This window comes from Bos javanicus, chromosome 21 (genome assembly GCF_032452875.1).
Source record: "Bos javanicus breed banteng chromosome 21, ARS-OSU_banteng_1.0, whole genome shotgun sequence".
NCBI lineage: Eukaryota > Metazoa > Chordata > Mammalia > Artiodactyla > Bovidae > Bos > Bos javanicus.
The window spans coordinates 1,066,705-1,092,346 of NC_083888.1; the positions used below are offsets into that span (position 1 = coordinate 1,066,705).

General features: G+C 39.4%; 1 protein-coding gene across 1 annotated transcript; it reads left to right on the forward strand.

Moving 5' to 3' along the window:
* Positions 1–4,794: 4,794 nt before the first annotated feature.
* LOC133234062 (uncharacterized) lies at positions 4,795–25,374 on the forward strand. Its single transcript, XM_061394186.1, has 2 exons — positions 4,795–5,078; positions 17,311–25,374. The coding sequence occupies exon 2, from the start codon at positions 18,567–18,569 to the stop codon at positions 19,908–19,910; it is 1,344 nt and encodes a 447-aa protein (XP_061250170.1). The 5' UTR covers positions 4,795–5,078; positions 17,311–18,566; the 3' UTR covers positions 19,911–25,374.
* Positions 25,375–25,642: the final 268 nt, after the last annotated feature.

Genomic DNA, 25,642 nt, shown 5'->3' on the forward strand with positions numbered 1-25,642 from the left:
AGCAGGCCAGGACTTTCAGGAAGCTTAAGAATATCCTCATGGGCCCCACAACCATCTGATTTCCATTTCTGCCTCCTCACTGGGTAGCATGCCTCCTCCTCCTCCAGTCCTGGAGAGTGCTTTGAAGAAGGGAATCAGGATATCAATAAAATGGACACACAGATTTCAATTATGTGGAGCACTTATTCAGATAAGAATTTTCCCTGCCCCACTTTCATTCCTGAAATTTGAATTGTGGCTTTCATGCAGAGGTTTACTGTTTTCCTCAAGACAGAGTCAGCAATGTTTAGTCAAAGCCATGACACATTAATTGTACCCTGACAAAACATAATAGCTTTGAACAAGGTTGCACAAAGGAGCTCAGTGAATATTAGCAATAATTTTAGCTATTTCTCATTTGCATTTATTTTTATCCTTGAAAAATTGCAATAGTACATTTATTTTCCACATGACAGAGATGATTAAACTGAGACTACATGTGGCTACATCTCTTTCTAGGGATCCTGTCTCAACTTGAAGGACAGAAATATGAAGGGACACAATCAAACCTTCAAAGTCAATTTTAAGCAATAAGTATCATCAGCATCCCAAACCACTTGAGATAGCTACTGGCCCTTAAAGAGTCTTTCCTCTGTTTGGCATTCTCCTTTGCTTCCTAAATAATCTTCCCATCCTAGAGCAATGAATTCCATGGGCCCTTATTGAGGTTTTACATTAACTCTAACTTTGACTCTGACCCTTATAGTCAATTCACATACTATAATAGGTCCTGTAATTAGAGCTAGCATAAAACCGTAGGCAAGAATGTCCTTTGGTAGACTCCAAATACAAAGAATATCGTATATGGTTCTTACTGGGAGGCCAGAATCCTCTAAGAAAAAAAAATGAGACATTGGTTTATCAAGGACAAAGTTCAAGATTTTGATAGCAGAAGCAGTGTTGCCACCCATGAACTTGAATCAAGACAATATATACCTCATAAAGGCCATGATCCATTCCATCGGGAGGATGAATTGACAAAATAGTTTTAAGTGGCCCACAGAACTCTGGGTTCATCCTCAGTCAAACTGGAAGAGGATAAACAGAAGCAATTTAAAAACTCCTGCAGGTCTGCTTAGAGTCCTGTTTGGTGCCAGGAAGCAAGGATGATATGCCTGCAGCTTGGTCCCTGATCTCAACTGACTGTGACTTTAATAGGCACAAATGTGACTTTTGCAACTTTATTTCCAAATGGTTGGGAGGCAGTCAATTTTCAATTGCTATATAATCAAAATACCACATTGTATAAGCTTAAAGTGTACAATGGTTTGATGCATTTACAGACTGCAATATAAAATCACTGTAGTTTAGTTAACTCCCTCATCATATCACATAATTATCACTTTTTTTTTCCTGTGAGAACATTTAAAATCTAGTTTTATAGCAACTTTTAAGTATACAACACAGTACTGTTAAGTATAATCAATATGTTGCATATTATATCCTAAGGACTTTTTATCTTCTTACTATAAATTTGTGTCCTTTGGCCAACATCTCTCTATATCCCCCAGCCCCCAGCACCTGGAAACCATTATTCTACTCTGTTTATGAGCACTGGCTTTTTTTCAGATTTCACACACAAGTGGTATCATTAGTATTTGTCATTCTCTGTCTTACTTATATCTGAACGGACACCTTCACCAACTGAAACACCAAGATAAGAGGATTCACACAACTATGCAGAAGCACCTGGAAAAACACTAGATACTGAATAGGTATTAGAATAGAGTTGACTACAGATAATTCCTTTTTGGTAACAACTTTGTAGCTATGTCCTACAGCAGATTCTGGAACAATTTTACATACACACATATATAATGATTCAATTATGGAATAATTTTTTTAATGTGGGTATAGCTAATATGATAGCTCAGATTCAACAATGTACAGATTCAACCTTTTTATCATTTTAATCACCAAGTTTGTGACACAAGAATAAGCTGTTGGTAACTGAAGCATGACTAGAATAATTATCTATTCACTCTCTCATAAAAAGGCTAAAAGGACAATTTGTAATTGTCCTTTTTATAAATTGTAATCATTTCCTACTTTTAAATTATTTAAATTTATGAAACATTGAATTATGGTATCATCATAATGTGTCCCAACTTCACCTGATCTAGTCAAATTTGATATTGATATGTTGTTCAGTCACTAAGTTGTGTCTGATTCTTTGTGAACCCAAGAACTGCAGCACACTAGGCTTCTCTGTCCTTCACTATCTCCTGCAGTTTGCTCAAACTCATGTCCATCAAGTCGGTGATGCCATCCAACCATCTCATCCTCTCTCGTCCCCTTCTCCTCATGCCTTCAATCTTTCCCAGCATCAAAGTCTTTTCCACTGAGTCAGCTCTTCGCATCAGGTGGCCAAAGTATTAGAACTGTAGCTTCAGAGTCAGTCTTTACAGCGAGTATTCAGGATTGATTTCTTTTAGGATTCACTGATTTGAGCTCCTTGCTGACCAAGGGACCCTCAAGTCTTCTCCAACACCACAGTTTGAACACATCAATTTTTTGGTTCACCACCTTCTTTATACTTCAAATCTCACATCCATATTGATATGTTAAACAGTTTTTCCTGGGATTCCAATTTAACATTTTCCAGTACTTACGAATTTTAGGAGTCATTCCTCTTTGTTATTTTACTGCATGAAGTGCTTCATTGCTTCATGGTCATGTTCTTTCTACTGCACTGAGTACTCAAAAGCATAGTCACCCAAAACATGCTAATGTATTTCAACATTTCAGATAGAAGCTCCTTAGAATTTTCCATATTTTCAAAACTCATTGCCCAACAATTTGCTGATTCTTCTGCAAACTTTGAAAGATTTATATACACCAACTTTAGGTTTTTGATTCATAATATTTAGGTAAAAGGATAATTCAAATAAATTCTACAAAATAAGACAGGCAAAACACCTGGCAGTTGTAATACAAAAAGGAATGTCAAAATTAGAATTTTCACTGTTTCCCTTTGAGTGCAAAAGGGTAGGACTTAGCATATGTCATTAAATTAAAGAATCATTAATTTAAGATGCTTTTAATGAAAAAAAAGTGCTCAATTGCAATACAGGCTAATGCTTACAATCTTTGGTGGTGGTGGTGGTTTAGTCACTAAGTCCTTAGTTTGTACTTATTGAAAGAATCCTTTGCAAATTATACAGAAATAAGTCCTGTATACATATTTATATGTGCAATATATAAATATCCTATTATACACACATACACACACACACACACACACACACACACACACACACAGGGTATTGTTGTTTAGTCACCAAGTCATGACTGACTCTTTGCAACCCCGTGGACTGTAGCCTTTCAGGCTTCTCTATCTATGGGATCTCCCAGGTGAGGATACCGGAGTGGGTTACCATTTCCTTAAGTATCTTCGAAATATGTATCTAAATCTTCAGAATCAAGTTCAGACTCAGAACCATCAATATCCATGATGTTCTATGTAATATTGCTACCTGAAATGGTAACATTGTATTTCTTAATGAAAAGTATGCCTTCTTTGTCCCTGAGACTTCCCTCCAAGACACTGGCACAAGTTCTGCTAAATATCATGGTGGTAATCTCACAAGAAAATGTCAACAGAGGGTCTCAGACAAGTGTATGTGTGCATATGCAATGACAACATGCTCTGTGAGATACCAGAGGTTTATTTTTTTTTCCTCTAGGATGGAAAATGTAAGAAAATGTGCACATCAAAATGGATGAAACAAAATTGATGTTTGAAATGGTTTCTAAAAGGAGCACACATTTCTGAGCTGATTCTTGGAGAATTCATAGTTAGAATTCATAGTTAGACCCATAGAATTCATGGGTCCAGCAAGGTAAGATTCCCCACTCAGAAGGAAAGAATGGGTGTGAAAGAGATGGAAAGAAGCCCTGGGTGTCACAGTGATTTATAATATTAAAAGGGTGGTGGTTTGGGAAGGAGCAGCAGCCTCACCCTATAGTGCTGACTCCCTCGGGAAGCATAATAAAATTCGAATCCTGTTCATAATTGCAGAATTTGGGGCTATGTTATACAGAATGCAGCAAGACTAGAGGCAACAGATGTGACAGACTGAAATAGCCTTATTTGGTTTAGAATTTCAGTAATAAGGGACTCTTCTTTGTCACTCTGTGTCCATGCCATGTGTGGGGATCCTGGGGGATTAAAACACAGATCAAGCTCCCCATTCTCTGAGATTTCAATCCAGTGGGGATTCAGAAAACTAAGCTTCTAGTAGAGAGCTGAGCTTGAGAACTCCAAGGATAGGAATCAGAGCTGGAATGGGATGCCCAAGAAGACCTCTTGGAGAAGAACATCTGAGGAGTGCTTACATGAAGAGCAGTGAGGGAAACCAAGACTGAAAGTGGGGAGAGAGAAAAAAGTATCTTTTACTCACGCAACAGCAGGTGAGGAAGCCAATGCATCTGAGGGCCCACTGGGCACAGTGACTTGTGAAGATGTCAAGGGCATGAAGGGCAGACCTTGGTGGGACTGGACAGATGAAAGAGGGAAGGTCAGGAAGTGAGCCAGGTGAAGCCCACAGAGGAATGCCTGCGTGTTGAGGAATTTTGAAGGTCTGGGTCTTGTCCCTTATCAGTTATCCTAGGCCCATGAAGTTTGCCTGTCAGAGAAGACAATCATAATAAACAAAAATGGCCCATGTCCACTCAGGAAGTCCCTGGATGTTACAAGGAGGGGGTTCTGGGCAGGAGGAGGGAAAAAATTGAAGGAGACAGAGTAGGTTCTCAGTTTCACGAACCGGCAAGGACCTTGAGTGCCCAGTTCACCTGCCTTCTGACCCTCAAGCCCTCCCCGCCCCACCCGAATGTAGGTTGCTGTTCCCTTGGTCATTTTTCACCAGTATGTGGTCCCGGTATTTCACCTGTATGCATTGGTCCCGGTTTTCAGATTGGCTCGCTCACGGCGCCATCTAGCGTCCACACGCGGGAGCTGAGAGCAGCCATAACAGGAAACTGTGGACAAAGCTGGTCCACGGCCCCGTACAGGAGGGACCACACTGGGAGCAAGACAGGTGAGGTTGGCAACTGGCGCCCGGGTGCCTCAGTCCGGCGGTGGGCAGGGTTTTATGGGCCCCATCTCACTGGCTGCAGGATCCCGTTGTGTGTGTGTTCTCAGAGATTCTTTGATTTCCTGACACAATCCTTGCCGATTTTTTTCATTGTCTCAATGCTAAGAGGTTCCCTACTGCAATCCCTTCCTCAGCTTTTTGTTGGGGGTTTTCTTCAAATCTATAATAATCGTTGGTAGATTATTAATACTTTGTCTATCAAGGATAAATAGTATTTCCTTTAGCTTATTTTAATGATTCTCAACTTCAGGTGTTTGTTTGTTTGTTTGTTTTCTTCATTTCTCCCACCATTCCTCTGTCTCCTCCACATCCTTCTTTGTTGGCACATTGCCTCTAACAAATGTTATGTCTGACAAAACTCTAGCCCGGCCCCTCTGAGCCCTCCTCCGGACTAAGCTTATAAACTTCAGCCTATAAAGAAAACCACAACAACAAAAACCAGTTTCTAAGAGCCCATGCTGCCTCCCTAGGTTAATCCTGGACCTTCCCCACCCCCATTAAAGTGTTAGCCTGAGAAAACTCAGGCAAAGGAATTTTCTGTTTATTCTACTCCTGGAGATAAGCTTCTGTGTCTGTGGGAGCCTAACTTTGATAAATGCTGGTTGACAAACCCAGAGGGGTTACAGGGACAGCCCTCCTTTCCCACTTCCTGTAACTCTCCCCTTTCCTCACCCTCCTGAGCACCCCCTCGATGCTCCCATTACTGCTGTTCCCTAGTTCTCCCATGAAAATGCTCAGTCACCTCAGAGCAAACAGAAGTGAAGTTTTGTTCACACTGGCCCTTTTTCCTATGACAGCAGTGTGTTTCTGATGAGAATCTATGTTTATCCTTTTAACTGCTGTTAGTTTTGTCTATCTTTGACAGTTAATCGGGCTCCTTTGATGGGGTCTGGATCAGAAGGACCACTGAACCCTTGGAGATGACAGAACTCTCAGCTGCAAAGAGACCTTTATCTAATCTCCCTTCTTCTTGCCCATTGCAGTATCTGGTGGTAAGCCCAGCTCCTGACCCAGTGCTCCAGGCAAATATATGTTGAAGCATGAGGAGGAGTAATTTTGGTTCTTACAATTCTGAGTACACTATCTGGGGTGAGGTTAGAGTCTCAGACTTCTTGTGTATGCAGAAATGGAGATCCTTGCCTGTCCCTTGTTTTGTTATTGTTGTTCAATCATTCAGTCATGTCTGACTCTTTTCAACCCCATGGACTGCAGCACACCAGGTTTCCTTGTACCTCACCATCTCCCAGAGCTTGCTCAAACTCATGTCCATTGAATCAGTGATGCCATCCAACCATCTCCTCCTCTGATGTCCCCTGCTCCTTCTGCCTTCAATATTTCCCAGCATCAGTCTTTTCTAATGAGTCAGCTCTTTGCATCACATGGCCAGAGTATTAGAGCTTCAGCTTCAGCATCAGTCAGGAGTAGGCTTCATTCCTGGGATCCTGGGCTACAACAAAAAATTTCTCTGGATCTTTTTAAAATTGAGATATAATTGGCATATACTGTTGTATTATTTTTTAGTGTACAACATAAAGAGATATATATACCATCAAACAGTTTGTTAGCATCCATCACCACAAATAGTTACAATTTTTTTATTGTGACGAGAACTTGTAAAATTTACCCTCTTAGTAACTTTCAGATATTAAATGCAGTGTTGTTAACTGTAGTCGTCACGCTGTACCTTATAATTGCCAGGACTTATTTATCTTATAATTGGAAGTTTGTGCATTTTGACTTCTTTTACTCATTTTACCCATCCTTATCTCCACTTCTGTCAACTGCCAGTGTTTTCACTTGGCCCAAGTCCCTGTGTTTTGTTTTATCTTCCACATGTGTGTGTGTGTGAGTGCCAAGTAGTTTCTGACACTTTATGACTCCATGGATTGTAGCGTACCAGGCTTCTCTCTCCCTAGAAATCCCCAGGCAAGAATCCTGTAGTGAGTTTCCATGCCCTCCACCAAGAGATCTTCCCGACCAAGTGATCAAACCCTCATCTCTTATGTCTTGTGCATTGGCTGGTGAGTTCCTTACCACTAGTGCCATCTGGAAACCTATTCCATATATAAGTAAGTATATGTATAAGTATTTGTCCTTCTCTGATTTATTTAATTTTGCATAATGTCCTCAATATCAATCCATGTTGTGGCAAATCGTAGAATTTCCTCTTATTTTTCCAAATTTAAATTTATTTATTTTTAATTGTAGAATAATTGCTTGGCAATATTGTGTTGGTTTCTGCCATATATCAATATGAATCAGCCATAGGTACATGTATGTCACCTCTCTCTTGATCCTTCTGCCCACCTGCCACCAAATCCCACCACTTTAGCTTGTCACTTAGCACCAGATTTGAGCTCCTTGTGTCATACAGAAAATTTCCACTAGCTATCTGATTTTACATATGGTAATGAAAGTGGAGAAGGCAATGGCACCCCACTCCAGTACTCCTGCTTGGAAAATCCCATGGATGGAGGAACCTGGTGGTCTGCAGTCCATGGGGTCACTGAGGGTCGGACACAACCGAGCGACTTCACTTTCACTTTTCACTTTCACGCATTGGGGAAGTAAATAGCAACCCACTCCAGTGTTCTTTTCTGGAGAATCCCAGGGACGGGGGAGCCTGGTGGGCTGCTGTCTATGGGGTTGCACAGAGTAGGACACGACTGAAGTGACTTAGCTTAGATAATGAAAGTGAAGAAGAACTAAAGAGCCTCTTGATGAAAGTGAAAGAGGAGAGTGAAAAAGTTGGCTTAAAGCTCAACATTCAGAAAACGAACATCATGGCATCTGGTCCCATCACTTCATGGCAAATAAATGGGGAAACAGTGGAAACAGTGGCTGACTTTAATTTTTGGGCTCCAAAATCACAGCAGATGGTGTCTGAAGCCATGAAATTAAAAGACGCTTATTCCTTGTAAGGAAAGTTATGACCAACCTAGATAGCATATTAAAAAGCAGAGACATTACTTTGCCAACAAAGGTCCATCTAGTCAAGGCTATGGTTTTTCCAGTGATCATGTATGGATGTGAGAGTTGGGCTATGAAGAAAGCTGAATGCCGAAGAATTGATGCTTTTGAGCTGTGGTGTTGAAGACTCTTGGGAGTCCCTTGGACTGCAAGGAGATCCAACCAGTCCATCCTAAAGGAGATCAGTCCTGAGTGTTCATTGGAAGGACTGATGTTGAATCTGAAATGCCAATACTTTGGCAATCTGATGTGAAGAACTGACTCAGTTGAAAAGACCCTGCTGCTGGGAAAGATTGAAGGCAGGAGGAGAAGGGGACGACAGAGGATGAGATGGTTGGATGGCATCACCGACCTGATGGACATGGGTTTAGGTGGACTCCGGGAGTTGGTGATGGACAGGGAGGCCTGGTGTGCTGCAGTTCATGGGGTCGCAAAGAGCCAGACACGACTGAGCGACTAAACTGACCTAAATGTACATCTTCCAATGCTACTCTCTCGATTTGTCCCACTCTTTCTTTCTCCCACTGCCCACAAGTCTGTTCCGTATATCTGCATCTGCATTGCTGCCTTGCAGATAGAATTGTCAGTAGCATCAGATATGTATGTAGCATCATATATGTATGAATATATGTATACATATATGTACATACATAAATGTATGTATTTACGATATTTGTTTTTCTCTTTCTGACTTACTTCATTCTGTATAACAGGCTCTAGTTTCCTCCACTTTATTAGAACTGAGTCAAATGCATTCCTTTTATAGCTGAGTATTATTCCATTGTGTATATGTACCACAACTTCTTTATCCATTCATCTGTTCTTGGACATCTATATTGCTTCCATTTCCTAGCTATTGTAAATGATGCTGAAATGAACACTAGGATACATGTGTCTTTTTCAATATAGGTTCCTCAGGGTTTGGGGGATTCTTAAGTCTTATGGTAGTTTCATTCCTAGTTTTTAAGGAATCTCCATAATGTTCTCCACATGGCTTTATCAACTTGCATTGCCATCAATAATGCAAGAGGGTTCCCTTTTTCTCTACACCCTCTCCAGTATTTATTGTTTATACATTTTTTTGATGGTGACCATTCTGACCTGTGTGACCTCATTGTAGTTTTGATTTGTGTTTCTCTAATAATGAGTGATGCTGAGCATCTTTTTCATGTGTTTATTAGCTATCTCTATGTCTTCTTTGGAGAAATGGCTGTTTAGATTGTCTGCCCACTTTTTGATTGGGTTCTTTGCTTTTCTGGTATTGAACAGTTTGTACATGTTAGAGATTAATGCTTTGTCAGTTGTTTTGTTTCCTATTATTTCAACCATTCTGAGCATCATCTTCTCACCTTGCTTTTAGTTTCTTTCACTGTGCAAAAGCTTTTAAGTTTAATTAGATCTCGTTTTGGAGAAGGCAGTGGCACCCCACTCTAGTACTCTTGCCTGGAAAATCCAATGGACGGAAGAGCCTGGTGGGCTGCAGTCCATGGGGTCGCGAAGAGTCGGACACGACTGAGCGACTTCACTTTCACTTTTCATTTTCATGCATTGGAAAAGGAAATGGCAACCCACTCCAGTGTTCTTGCCTGGAGAATCCCAGGAACAGGGGAGCCTGATGGGCTGCCATCTCAGGGGTCACACAGAGTCAGACACAACCGAAGTGACTTGGCAGCAGCAGCAGCAGCAGATCTCATTTATTTTGGTTTTATTTCCATTGCTCTAGGAGGTGGGTCATATAGGATCTTGCTGTGATTTACGTCAAAGAGTGTTTTGCCTATGTTTTCCTTTAAGAGTTTTATAGTTTCTGCTCTTACATTTAGGTCTTTAATCCATTTTTATTTTATTTTTGTGTATTGTGTTAGAAAGTGTTCTAATTTAATTCTTTTACATATCACTATCCAATTTTTCTGGCACCACTTATTGAAGACACTGCCTTCTCTCTGTTGTATATTCTTACCTCCTTTGTCAAAGATAAGGTGCCTATAGATATGTGAGTTTATCTCTGGGCTTTCTATGTTGTTCAGTTAGTCTATATTTCTGTTTTGTCCCAGTACCATACTTTTGTGATGACTGTAGATTTATAGTATAGTCAGGCAGGTTGATTCATCCAACTCCATTATTCTTTCTCAAGATTGCTTTGGATATTTGGGGTCTTTTGTATTTCCATACAAATTGTGAAATGTTTTGTTCTGGTTCTCTGAAGAATACCATGAGTAGTTTGATAGAGATTGCATTGAATCTATAGATAGCTTTGGGTAGTATAGTCATTTTTATAATATTGATTACTCCAATCCAGGAACATGGTATCTCTCTCCATCTTTTTGTGTCATTTCAATTTCTTTCTTCAGTGTCTTATAGTTTTCTGCATGTAGGTATTTTGTCTCTTCAGGTAGATTTATTCCTAGGTATTTTATTGTTTTGTTGCAATGGTGAATGGAATTATTTCCTTAATTTAACTTTCTGATTTTTCATTGTTAGTGTGTAAGAATGCAAGGGGTGTCTGTGTATTTATTTTATACTCTGTGACTTTTCTATATCCATTGATTAGCTCTAGTAATTTTCTGGTGGCCTTTTTAAGGTTTTCTATGTACAGAATCATGTCATCTGCAAACCATGAGATGTTTGCTTCTTATTTTCCAATCTGGATTCCTTTATTGGCTTGCCTGATAGCTCAGTTGGTAAAGAATCCTCTGGCAATGCAGGAGGTTTGATTCCTGGGTTGGAAAAATCCGCTGGAGATGGAATAGGCTACCCACTCCAGTATTCTTGGGTTTCCCTTGTGGCTCAGCTGGTAAAGAATCCGCCTACAATGTGGGAGGCCTGGGTTCGACCCCTGGGTTGGGAAGACCTCCTGGAGAAGGGAAAGGCTACCCACTTCAATATTCTGGCTTGGAGAATTCCATAGACTGCATAGTCCATGAGATCACAGAGTTGGACATGATGAGCGACTTTCATTTTCAAGGATTCCTTTTATTTCTTTTTTCATCTCTGATTGCTATAGCTAGGACTTCCAAAACTATGTTGAATAATAGTGATGAGAATGTTCACCCTTGTCTTGTTCCTGATCTTAGAGGAAATGCTCTCAGTTTTTCAGTGTTGATAATAATGTTTGCTGTGGGTTTGTGATATATATGGCCTTGATTATGTTGAGGTATGTTCCTTCTATGTGTACTTTCTGGAGAGTTTTTAATATTAAATGGGAGTTGAGTTTTGCAAAATGCTTTCTCTGCATCTATTGGAATTATCATGTGATTTTTCATCAAATTTGTCAGTATAGTGTATCACATTTACTGGTTTGCATATATTGAAGAATACTTGTGTCATTGTGATAAAGCCCACTTGATAATGATGTGTGATCCTTTTCATGTGTTTTTGGACTCTGTTTGCTACAATTTTGCTGAGGATTTTTGCATTTATATTCATCAGTGATATTGGCCTGTAATTTTCCTTGTGTATGTGTGTGGCAATTTTGTCTGGTTTTGGTATCAAGGTAATGGTGGCCTCATAGAATGAGTTTGGGAGTTTCGTCCTCTGCAATTTTCTGAAAGAATATGAGGAAGATAGGTGTTAGCTCTTCTCTAAGCCTGTGGTAGAACACCTGTGAAGGAATCTGGCCCTGGGCTTTTGTTTATTGGAAGATTTTTTATTACAGTTTTGATTTCTTGTGCTTGTGATTGGTCTGTTCATATTTTCTATTTCTGCCTTGTACAACTTTGGAAGGTTGAGCTTCTCTAAGAATTTGTCCATTTCTTCTAGGTTGTCCATTTTATTGACATACACTAGCTCATAGTAGACTTTTGGGATGCTTTGTATTTCTGTGTTCTATGTTGTAAATTCTTTTTCATTTTTTTTTAAATTTGAGTCTTCTTCCTTTTTTTGGTTTGAGTCTGGTTAATGGTTTGTCAATTCTGTTTATCTTCTCAAAAAACCACTTTTTACTTTGATAGATCTTTGCTACTGTCTCCTTCATTTCTTTTTCATTTATTTCTACACTGGTCTATATGATTTCTTTGCTTCTGCTAAGTTTAGGTTGTTTTCTGCTGTTCTTGTTTTTCTAGTTGCTTTGGGTATAAGATTAGGTTGTTTGTTTGATGTCTTTCTTGTTTTGTGAAGTAAGCTTATATCTCTATAAACTTCCCTCTTAGCACTGCTTTTACTGCATCCCATGGGTTTTACATTGTTGTGTTTTTCATTGCCATTTATTTCTAGGCATATTTTATTTCCTTTTTTATTTCTTTAGAGATCTGTTGGTTATTCAGAAGGGTATTGCTTAGCCTCCATGTGTTTGTGTTGTTTAAATTATTTTTTCCTGTAATTTATATCTAATCTTATAGTATTGTGGTCAGAAAAAAAATGCTTGAAATTATTTCAATTAAAAAAAAAATTACCTCAGTGTGTATGCCCAGCAATGGGATTGCTGGATCATAAGGCAGTTCTATTTCCAGTTTTTTAAGGAATCTCCACACTGTTCTCCGTAGTGGCTGTACTAGTTTGCATTCCCACCAACAGTGTAAGAGGGTTCCCTTTTCTCCACACCTTCTCCAGCATTTATTATTTGTAGACTTTTGGATCGCAGCCATTCTGACTGGTGACACACTGAGGAAACCAGAAGGGAAAGAGACACATGTACCCCAATGTTCATCGCAGCACTGTTTATAATAGCCAGGACATGGAAGCAACCTAGATGTCCATCAGCAGATGAATGGATAAGAAAGCTGTGGTACATATACACAATGGAGTATTACTCAGCCATTAAAAAGAATACATTTGAATCAGTTCTAATGAGGTGGATGAAACTGGAGCCTATTATACAGAGTGAAGTAAGCCAGAATGAAAAACATAAATACAGTATACTAACGCATATATATGGAATTTAGAAAGATGGTAACAATAACCCAGTGTACGAGACAGCAAAAGAGACACTGATGTATAGAACAGTCTTATGGACTCTGTGGGAGAGGGAGAGGGTGGGAAGATTTGGGAGAATGGCATTGAAACATGTAAAATATCATGTAAGAAACGAGTTGCCAGTCCAGGTTCAATGCACGATACTGGATGCTTGGGGCTAGTGCACTGGGACGACCCAGAGGGATGGTATAAGGGAGGGAGGAGGGAGGAGGGTTCAGGATGGGGAACACATGTATACCCATGGCAGATTCATTTTGATATTTGGCAAAACTAATACAATTATGTAAAGTTTAAAAATAAAATAAAATTAGAAAAAAAAAAAAGACCAAAAAAAAAAAAAATTACCAAGACTTGATTTATGGCCTAAGATGTGATATCTTCTGCAGAATGTTACATGTACACTTGAGAAAAAATGAAATTTATTGTTTTTGGATTAAATGACCTGTATATATGAAATAGGTCCAACTGGCCCAATGCATTGTTTAAAGCTTGTGGTTCCTTATTAATTTTCTGTCTGGATGATCTGTCCATTGGTGTGAGTAGAGTATTAAAATTATACAAGTGGTCAGGCCCTGGTTGCCTTAGTCTTTGGCTAGGGCAGAACCCGGGGCAGGGTTAGGATTTGACTAATGTTTAAGTACACTTAGCTGATGCTGATTGAGATCCACCCCCACCCCCAAGCATAGGAACCAAGGGACTTGTATTATTAGAGAAATTGAAAGAATCTCGTGCCTTACCAGTCCTTGCATTCCCCTAGTAAGTTTAGATGTTAGAGAAACAAAAATTCTTGTGACTGTGACTGATTTCTCCAATGGAAGAACTTTCCCTCCACCCCTGCTCCCCTCTGCCTGGGAGGGGAGATGACATCTGTAGATGCAGGCTCTGCCCCACCATCTTCCTTCACCCCAGTCTCTGAGATTGTTTTCCCATTTGAGGGTTTGGAGTTAAGCAGACTCAAAAATATTTTCTTGTTATATATATCCTTGTACGTGCTTTGAAAACCAGACAGTGGGATCTCTATTCATGCCCTATGTTTTAATGTTTGTGTTTTATGTTTTAATGTAAAATATGAAAATAAAGCATTTACCATATGTTTCAAAAAATAAAATAAAATTCTCCATTATGATCATGTTACTGTTAGTTTTCTCTTCCATAGTAGTTAGCCTATGCCTTATGTATTGAGGTGCACCATAACTATGGTGGGTGCATATATATTTGTAATTGTTATGTATTCTTCTTAGATTGATCCCTTGATCACTGTATAGTGTCCTTCCTTGCCTTTGTAATGGTCTTTATTTTAAAGTCTATTTTATCTCATATGAGTGTTGCTACTTCCACTTTCTTTTGATCTTCCATTTGCATGGAATATTCACCCCTCACTTTCAGTCTGTGTGCCCTAGGTCTGAGGTGGATCTCTTATTATTTTATTATTGTTTTTAGTCACTCAGTCATTTTTGACTTTTTGCAACCCTGTGGACTGCACCTCACCAGGCTTCCCTGTCTTTCACTATCTCCTGGAATTTGCTCATTTCCTTTAGGATTGACTGGTTGATCTCCTTGCAGTCCAAGATTCTCAAAAGTCTTCTCCAGTAACACATTTTGAAAGCGTCAGTTCTTCAGCACTCAGCCTTCTTTATGGTCCAACTCTCACATTGTAGATAACTACTGGAAAAACCACAACTTGGACTATACAGAATTTGTCAGCAAAGTGATGGCTCTGCTTTTTATTATGCTGTCTAGGTTTGTCATAGCTTTCCTTCCAAGGAGCAAGAGTCATTTAATTTCATGGCTGCAGCCACCATCCACAGTGATTTTGAAGCCCAAGGAAATAAACTTTGTTTTCCCCTTTCATTTACCATGAAGTGATGGGACAAGATGCCTTGATCGTAGTTTTCTGAATGTTGAGTTTCTTTCTTTTTTTTTTTTTTTTTTACTAACAGCAGAAATTTATTTTTCAAGGTTCCAGAGGCTGGAAGTCTGAGATCAAGTTGCCAGCAGATTCAGTAGCTTTTGAGAGCTCACTTGCCAGGTTATAGGTGACCATCTTCTCTGTGTCCTCTCTGTGTCTCTCTGTGCCCTTCCACGTGGCGGAAGGGGTGAGGAAGACCTCTGAGGTCTCCTTTATAGGAGCACAAATTCCATTCATAGGGGCATTGCCCTCATTACTTAACTAACTCCCAAAGACCCATATCTAAATACCGTTACATTGGGTATTAGTCCTTTTTTTTTTTATTTTATTTTATTTTTAAACTTTACATAATTGTATTAGTTTTGCCAAATATCAAAATGAATCCATCACAGGTATACATGTGCTTCCCATCCTGAACCCTCCTCCCTCGTCCCTCCCCATACCATCCCTCTGGGTCGTCCCAGTGCACTAGCCCCAAGCATCCAGTATTGTGCATTGAACCTGGACTGGCATCTCGTTTCATACATGATATTTTACATGTTTCAATGTCATTCTCCCAAATCTTCCCACCCTCTCCCTCTCCCACAGAGTCCATAAGACTGTTCCATACACAAGGCAACTTTTTCCCTCTCCACTAAACCCTCATCAAAAGGCTCTTTAGTTCCTCTTCACTTTCTGCCAACAAAGTGGTATCATATGCATATCTGAGGTTGTTGATTCTCCCAGGTATCTTAATTCCAGATTGTGATTCTTCCAGCCCAGAATTTTGCATGTTGTACCCTGCATATGAGTTAGATAAGCAGCGTGACAATATAAAGCCTTGCAGTACTCTGATCCCAGTTTTGAAACAGACAGTTGTTTTATGTCCGCTTCTAACTGTTGCTTCTTGATCTGCATATAGGCTTCTCAGGAGACAGGTAAGGTGGTCTGGTACTTCCATCTGTTTACGAATTTTCCACAGTTCATTGTGACCTACACAGTCAAAGGCTTGAGCATGTTCAACAAAGCAGATGTAGATTTTTTTCTGGAATATTGTTGCTTTCTCCATGATCCAACAAATTTTGGCAATTTGATCTCTAGTTTCTCTGCTTCTTCTAAACCCAGTTTGTACATCTGGAAGTACTTGGATCATGTACTGCTGAAGCCTAGCTTGAAGTATTTTGAGCTTAACTTTGCTAGCTAGCATGTGAAATGAGCACAATTGTATGGTAGATTGAACATTTTTTGACATTGCCTTTCTTTGGGAATGGAATGTAAATTGACCTTTTCCAATCCTGTCTCCACTGCTGTTTTCCAAGTTTGCTGATATATTGAGTGCAACACTTTAACAACAACATCTTTTAGGATTTTAAATATCTTAGCTGGAATTCCATCACCTCCACTAGCTTCGTTCATAATAATGTTTCCTGAGATCCACAATGTAAAATTATAAATACCATCTGAGTATTAAATGTAAAATAAAAATGAATTGCATGATGCATATCAAACAGTAGGAATTTTTTTTAATGTAAAATCACAAGAGCCATATGTTTACCTTTTTGTGTTTTTAGCCTTTTGATTTTTTTTTTTTTTGGATAGTTACCTAATTTGTGGACAAGGAAAATAACTCAGGATGATGATTATATTTGTTTGGTTACTTCATGAAATTTTCATGATAAATTCACACATTATTGTCCAGCACAATTGGACTAAATAGATATAGGTGTGAAAAAATACATAAATAAATATTTCAACAATTATGTTTTATGGTATATCTACTTAAAATAGTATTACAAACCTTTCTTTTGTAACATGAAACTATAAAACTATTCTAAATTAAGGTAAGTATTACATATTCATTAACATCTAGATCATTTACAGATAGAATAAAATATAGAAACTTTAATTGCTGAACAAAACTGTGTAGACTTTTGGCACATTTCAATATATAGTATAGAGAAGCTAAATATGTTTGAAGTCCATTTTCAAACATGAGAAAAAGCACATGCATCTAGAAATTTATGAAGTCATTTATTCATAAATTTACTGCAGAGTGATCACACGTTCCAGACAGTTAATAATTACTTCCTAGTTTTCTCTGTAAAAGAAAGGTGTCTGATGCTTAAAAAGTTTATTCAAGATTTATAAATGATACTACCAGGTATAGTAATGTAAAAAAAAAATAGCAAGGAAAAGAATACATGTATTTTTTTAATTGAGGTATATCTGATTTATAATATTGTTTTAGTTTTAGACATACAGCAAAGTGATTTAGCTGTATGTGCATGCGTGTGTGTTTATATATTCTTTTTAAAATTCTTTTTCATTAGGGAGTATTACAGGGTATTGCATTTAGTTTCCTGTGAGAAACAGTAAATCATTGTTATTTATCTATTTTATATTTGGTAGTGTATGAGGAGCGCAGGGAGCTGCGACGGCACACATAGTGCGGCTGAGAGGAGCTACCCCACATCTGAGGTCAGAGGCAGAAGCTGGGAGGACCCCATGCCCAAGGGGCGGCGGCCAAGAGGAGTTATCCCACATCCGAGATCAGGGGCCACAGCCGAGAGTGCCAGGCTGCGACAGCACAGGAGCAGCCGAGAGGAGGTACTCCATTTCCGAGGTCAGGAGCCATGGCTGGGAGGAGCTACCCCATCTCCAAGGAGCAGTGGCTGTGTGGGGAGAGCCTAGAGGAGCTACTCCACGTTCAAGGTCAGGAGGGGAAGCAGTGAGGAGATACCCCTCGTCCAAGGTAAGGAGCAGCGGCTGCGCTTTGCTGGACCAGCTGTGAAGAGATACCCCACGTCCAAGGTAAGAGAAACCCAAGTAAGATGGTAAGTGTTGCAAGAGGGCATCAGAGGGCAGACACACTGAAACCAAAATGACAGAAAACTAGTCAATCTAATCAGACTAGGACCAGAGCCTTGTCTAACGCAATGAAACTAAGCCATGCCCTGTGTAGCCACCCAAGACGGGCGGGCATGGTGGAGAAGTATGACACGATGTGGACCACTGGAGAAAGGAAAGGCAAACCACTTCAGTATTCTTGCCTTGAGAACCCCATGAACAGTATGAAAAGGAAAAATGAGGGATACTGAAAGAGGAACTCCCCAGGTCAGTAGGGGCCCAGTATGCTAGAGGAGATCAGTGGAGAAATAACTCCAGAAAGAATGAAGGGATGAAGCCAAAGCAAAAACAATACCCAGTTGTGGATGTGACTGGTGATAGAAGCAAGGTCCAATGCTGTAAAGAGCAATATTGCATAGAAACCTGGGATGACAGGTCCATGAATCAAGGCAAATTGGAAGTGGTCAAGCGAGATGGCAAGAGTGAACATTGACATTCTAGGAATCAGCGAACTAAAATGGACTGGAATGGGTGAATTTAACTCAGATGACCATTATATCTATTTCTGTGGGCAGGAATCCCTTAGAAGAAATGGAGTAGCATCATGGTCAAAAAAAAAAGTCCATAATGCAGTACTTGGATGCAATCTCAAAAATGACAGGATGATCTCTGTTCATTTCCAAGGGAAACCATTCAATATCACAGTAATGCAAGTCTATGCCCCAACCAGTAATGTTGAAGAAGCTGAAGTTGAATGGTAATATGAAGACCTACAAGGCCTTTTAGAACTAACACCCAAAAAAGATGTCCTTTTCATTATGGGGGACTGGAATGCAAAAGCAGGAAATCAAAAAATACCTGGAGTAACAGGCAAATTTGGCCTTGGAATATGGAATGAAGCAGGGCAAAGACTAATAGAGTTCTGCCAAGAGAACACACTGGTCATAGCAAACACCCACTTCCAACAACACAAGAGAAGACTCTACACATGGACATTACCAGATGGTCAACACCGAAATCAAATTGATTATATTCTTTCCAGCCAAAGATGGATAAGCTCTATACAGTTAACAAAAACAAGACCAGGAGCTGACTGTGGCTCAGATCATGAACTCCTTATTGCCAAATTCAGACTTAAATTGAAGAAAGTAGTGAAAACCACTAGACCATTCAGGCATGACCTAAATCAAATCCCTTATGATTATACAGTGGAAGTGAGCAATAGATTTAAGGGTCGAGATCTGATAGATAGAGTGCCTGATGAACTATGGACGGAGGTTTGTGACATTGTACAGGAGACAGGGATCAAGACCATCCCCGTGGAAAAGAAATGCAAAAAAACAAAATGGCTCTCTGAGGAGGCCTTACAAATAGCAGTGAAAAGAAGAGAAGTGAAAAGCAAAGGAGAAAAGGAAAGATATAAGCACGTGAATGCAGAGTTCCAAAGAATAGTAAGAAGAGATAAGAAAGCCTTCCTCAGCGATCAATGCAAGGAAATAGAGGGAAACAACAGAATGGGAAAGACTAGAGATCTCTTCAAGAAAATTAGAGATACCAAGGGAACATTTCATGCAAAGATGGGCTCGATAAAAGACAGAAATAGTATGGACCTAACAGAAGCAGAAGATATTAAGAAGAGGTGGCAAGAATACACAGAAGAACTGTACAAAAAAGATCTTCATGACAAAGATAATCACAATGGTGTGATCACTCACCTAGAGCCAGATATCCTGGAATGTGAAGTCAAGTGGGCCTTAGAAAGCATCACTACAAACAAAGCTAGTGGAGGTGATGGCATTCCAGTTGAGCTCTTTCAAATCTTGGAAGATGATGCTGTGAAAGTGCTGCACTCAATATGCCAGCCAAATTGGAAAACTCAGCAGCGGCCACAGGACTGGAAAAGGTCAGTTTTCATTCCAATCCCAAAGAAAGGCAATGCCAGAGAATGCTCAAACTACTGCACAATTCCACTCATCTCACACGCTAGTAAAGTAATGCTCAAAATTCTCCAAGCCAGGCTTCAGCAATACATGAACTGTGAATTTCCATATGTTCAAGCTGGTTTTAGAAAAAGCAGAGGAACCAGAGATCAAATTGCCAATATCCTCTGGATCACTGAAAAAGCAAGAGTTCCAGAAAAACATCTATTTCTGCTTTATTGACTATGCCAAAATCTTTGACTGTGTGGATCACAATAAATTGTGGAAAATTCTGAAAGAGATGGCAATACCATACCACCTGAAGGTCCGTCTAGTCAAGGCTATGGTTTTTCCAGTGGTCATGTATGGATGTGAGAGTTGGACTGTGAAGAAAGCTGAGTGCCCAAGAATTGATGCTTTTGAACTGTGGTTTTGGAAAAGACTCTTGAGAGTCCCCTGGACTGCAAGGAGATTAAACCAGTCCATTCTGAAGAAGATCACCCCTGGGTGTTCTTTGGAAGGAATGATTCTAAAGCTGAAAACTCCAGTACTTTGGCCACCTGATGCAAAGAGCTGACTCACTGAAAAAGACTCTGATGCTGGGAGGGATTGGAGACAGGACTAGAAGGGGACGACAGAGGATGAGATGGCTGGATGGCATCACTGACTCGATGGATGTGAGTCTAAGTGAACTCTGGGAGTTTGTGATGGACAGGGAGACCTGACGTGCTGTGATTCATTGGGTCACAAAAAGTCAGAGACGACTGAGCGACTGAACTGACTGACTGACTGATGAGGAGCCTGGTAGGCTGCAGTCCATGCGGTCACTAAGAGTTGCATACGATGAGGAACTTCACTTTCACTTTTTACTTTCATGCTTTGGAGAAGAAAATGGCAACCCACTCCAGTGTTCTTGCCTGGAGAATCCTAGGGACAGGGGAGCCTGGTGGGCTGCCATCTATGGGGTCGCACAGAGTCGGATATGACTGATGTTACTTAGCAGCAGCACTGTATGTTTATTAATCCTATACTCCTAATTTATCCCTTCTCCCACTTCTACTTTGGTAACTGTTTTTTCTCTATGTAAGACATGTTTATGATAGTGAAAGATAAGAAAGATACGTTTTCATTAAGGTTAAAGGAGAGTAATTTTTCTGGAAGGAGAATGATTTGTTGTTTCAGAATGATATATAGAAGGGCAAGACAAAATTAAACGGATTATTTTTAATTTTTAAATGGTTTATGGGAAAGGAATTTTGGAAAATGAATCATCTTGTGTGGTCAGAACTGGCTAAGATTGGAAGAATCTTACAAGGTTTGTAAAACTCTGTCTTAGAATTAATAATACAATGATGCAAAACTAGAATTTCGTTCTCTTTCTCTCCTAAAACAAGCAAAAACAAAATTAGATTAGTAGTATGAATTCTAAGAAAAGTTTGTGCCTTACCTATTAATTTTTTTGCCAAGGAAACCAATATTTTGTATATGAAAATAACTTTATGTGCTTCAAATTGTCTTTAAAACATCTTTGGCTACTTATGAAAACTGACTTCTCATTATTAAAATAGATTTTTTATAGCTATATAATCTTATATATTTTGCTGTGAAAGATTTTAATTGTCACTAGGGATAAACTTATTGTTTCACAATGGCTGGTGATCCTATTTAGTGAAGCTTTCAACCTTATGACATTTTTTTACAATTTCCCAAAATCGAATTTTAAATGGAGTCTTTTTGACCTCAGACTAACTTCGAGAATGTACAAAAAGGCCCCTGGAAAATCTTAAAGTATTTATCTCTTATCTTGTAAAAGATGCCAAAGTTATTTGGTTCTTTTTTCGTATGTTATATTATGTAGACTACATTGTCAAATCAGAAATTATAAACTTTTCAATATTCTTTTTGTCAGAATACTATGTTACAATGTTCCATGCCACAGAAATAGCTAATATCCCTTATCAAGTAAACTATATCAGAACTTTAACCATGGTCATTCTTTTTGAAACTTTGCTTTTTAAAAAATGTGTATTTTCTGAACTAAAAGAAATTTCTCTCAAGCTATTCTTAAAAGTATAGCAACTTGGTAAAATGTCCTTGTGTGATACGCAGTTGTTTTTTATCTCTATCCCTCTAGATTTTGATTCTTGTATTTGTGGCACTGTGGTAATTTGCATATGTTCAATAAAAATACCTTTTAATTGTAACAGGACATAGTTGGAAACATTGATTATATTAAAAGACTTCAGAATTTTATATTTGAGAATGATATGCATCGAATCAGATATTGCCTGAGAGCTTTAAGGAACTAAGATTGACTTTAAGAAGCTAGTAGTTGAAAGTCCCCTTTTCAACCCTTTTTATTTGGCCTGGGAAGAAGAAAAATATAGGGGAAAATATCAGTTGATGATTGTAAGTTTAAGATAGTGATGCAGATGCTGTACCAGATGTAGTTTTATTGATATAGCAAATTCACACATACTCTGATATCCAGCATATCGCTATTGATCTGACAAATGCTTACCTCACCATACTGTCCACTAGGAGCGGTTTCTTTGGTGTGGCAAGGTCAGAAATACACCTTCACTGTCCTAACTTAGGAATATATCAACGCTCTAGTCTTGCGTCACAGTTTGCAGAGATGTTCATCACTTCTCCCTTCCACAAGATGTCACAATTCCATTGATACATGACATTATGACATTATGCTGATTGGACCTAGCAACTAAACTTAGTAGTAATACATTTGCATATCATAGGATGGAGAATAAATTCAAATAAAATTCAGGAAGCAACTTCAGTGACATTTATAGGAATCCAAAAGTGTAGGGCACGTCCATAAATCCCTTTTAAGGTGAAGGGTAAATTGTTGTGTCTGGTCCACCCCAAAACTAGGAGCCACAACACGTAGTGGGAGTTTTGTGTTTTGGAGGCAATATGTTTCTTGTGTTAGAGTGTTAGTCTGTCCCGTGTATCACATGACCAGAAAGATACTAGTTTTGAGTGGGACTCAGACAAGAGAATTTGAACAAACTCCAGGAGATAGTGAAGGACAGGGGATTGTGGCATGCTGCAACCCATGGTGTCTCAAAGAGGTGGACGTGACATAGTGACTGAACAACAACAAACAAAAGAAGGCTCTCTTACCAGTATCCTGTCCAAACCACTCTGCCTCTTAGACAACATAATCCAGCAGCTCCAGTGATTCTTAAAGTTTCATTTTTTCACAAGGATGCTATTTGAAGGCATTGAAAGCCCCCAGAGGTATATCTCAGAACAGGTCTTTAGGATTTTAGAGCAAGTTTCTGCTCACATTCACCAATAATTGGGATTTTTCAAGGACTGCCAGAATATGCAAGATAGAATTCATAAGTGCATATTATAGTTTTACACTGAAACATAACTTTTACCTCTTGTCACCACCTCTTCTGTGAGAGAGAATCATAGACTAATATGTTTGCAGAATTAAGTTCAGTCTTATTGAAAATGGTCAATTATTTGCTTAAGAAGAGGAAGATTAGTGATTGACCACAAGGTGTCTTGAATTTGCTGAAACTTTTCATAAAGGAATCACAGACTGGACTTTTAAAAGCCTGTGGAGAATCTGAAGCCAATCCAAAAATTTGCCACTAGATTTTAACTTGTAACGCTTAATAGATTTAGGTGAATTTCTTTATTTTATCCGTTCTGTTCAGTCACTCAGTCATGTCCGACTCTTTGCGACCCCATGAATCGCAGCACGCCAGGCCTCCCTGTCCATCACCAACTACGGGAGTTCACTCAGACTCACGTCCATCGAGTCAGTGATGCCATCCAGCCACCTCATCCTCTGCCGTCCCCTTCTTCTCCTGCCCCCAATCCCTCCCAGCATCAGAGTCTTTTCCAATGAGTCAACTCTCCACATGAGGTGGCCAAAGTACTGGAGTTTCAGCTTCAGCATCATTCCTTCCAAAGAAATCCCAGGGCTGATCTCCTTCAGAATGGACTGGTTGGATCTCCTTGCAGTCCAAGGGACTCTTAAGAGTCTTCTCCAACACCACAGTTCAAAAGCGTCAATTCTTCCGTGCTCAGCTTTCTTCACAGTCCAACTCACATCCATACATGACCACAGGAAAAACCATAGCCTTGACTAGATGGACCTTGGTTGGCAAAGTAATGTCTCTGTTTTGAATATGCTATCTAGGTTGGTCATAACTTTTCTTCCAAACAGTAAGCATCTTTTAATTTCATGGCTGCAGTCACCATCTGTAGTGATTTTGGAGCCCCCCCAAATAAAGTCTGACACTGTTTCCACTGTTTCCCCATCTATTTCCCATGAAGTGATGGGACCAGATGCCAAGATCTTCGTTTTCTGAATGTTGAGCTTTAAGCCAACTTTTTCACTCTCCACTTTCACTTTCATCAAGAGGCTTTTGAGTTCCTCTTCACTTTCTGCCATAAGGGTGGTGTCATGTGCATATCTGAGGTTATTGATATATCTCCTGGCAATCTTGATTCCAGCTTGTGCTTCTTCCAGCCCGGCGTTTCTCATGATGTACTCTGCATATAAGTTAAATAAGCCGGGTGACAATATACAGTCTTGATGTACTCCTTTTCCTATTTGGAACCAGTCTGGTGTTCAATGTCCAGTTCTAACTGTTGCTTCTTGACCTGCATATAGGTTTCTCAAGAGGCAGGTCAGGTGGTATGGTATTGCCATCTCTTTCAGAATTTTCCACAATTTATTGTGATCCACACAGTCAAAGGCTTTGGCATAGTCAATAAAGCAGAAATAGATGTTTTTTTCTGGAACTCTCTTGCTTTTTTGATGATCCAGTGAATATTGGCAATTTGTTCTCTGGTTCCTCTGCCTTTTCTAAAACCAGCTTGAACATCAGGAAGTTCACGGTTCACGTATTGCTGAAGCCTGGCTTGGAAATTTTGAGCATTACTTTACTAGCGTGTGAGATGAGTGGAATTGTGCGGTAGTTTGGGCATTCTCTGGCATTGTCTTTCTTTGGGATTGGAATGAAAACTGACCTTTTCCAGTCCTGTGGCCACTGCTGAGTTTTCCCAATTTGCTGGCATATTGAATGCAGCACTTTCACAGCATCATCTGTCAGGATTTGAAATAGCTCAACTGGAATTCCATCACCCCCACTAGCTTTGTTTGTAGTGATGCTTTCTAAGGCCCACTTGACTTCACATTCCAGGATGTCTGGCTCTAGGTGAGTGATTACACCATTGTGATTATCTTTGTTGTGAAGATTTTTTTTGTACAGTTCTGTGTATTCTTGCCACCTCTTCTTAATATCTTCTGCTTCTGTTAGCTCCATACCATTTCTATCTTTTATCGAGCCCATCTTTGCATGAAATGTTCCCTTGGTGTCTCTAATTTTCTTGAAGAGATCTCTAGTCTTTCCCATTCTGTTGTTTTCCTCTATTTCTTTGCATTGATCACTGAGGAAGGCTTTCTTATCTCTTCTTACTATTCTTTGTAACTGCATTCAGATACTTATATCTTTCCTTTTCTCCTTTGCTTTTCGCTTCTCTTCTTTCACAGCTATGTAAGGCCTCCTCAGACAGCCATTTTGCTTTTTTGCATTTCTTTTCCATGGGGGTGGTCTTGATCCCTGTCTCCTGTACAATGTCACAAACCTCCATCCATAGTTCATCAGGCACTCTATGTATCAGATCTCGACCCTTAAATCTATTTCTCACTTCCACTGTATAATCATAAGGGATTTGATTTAGGTCATGCCTGAATGGTCTAGTGGTTTTCCCTACTTTCTTCAATTTAAGTCTGAATTTGGCAATAAGGAGTTCATGATCTGAGCCACAGTCAGCTCCTGGTCTTGTTTTTGCTGACTGTATAGAGCTTATCCATCTTTGGCTGCAAAGAATATAATCAATCTGATTTCGGTGTTAACCATCTGGTAATGTCCATGCGTAGAGTCTTCTCTTGTGTTGATGGAAGAGGGTGTTTGCTATGAACAGTG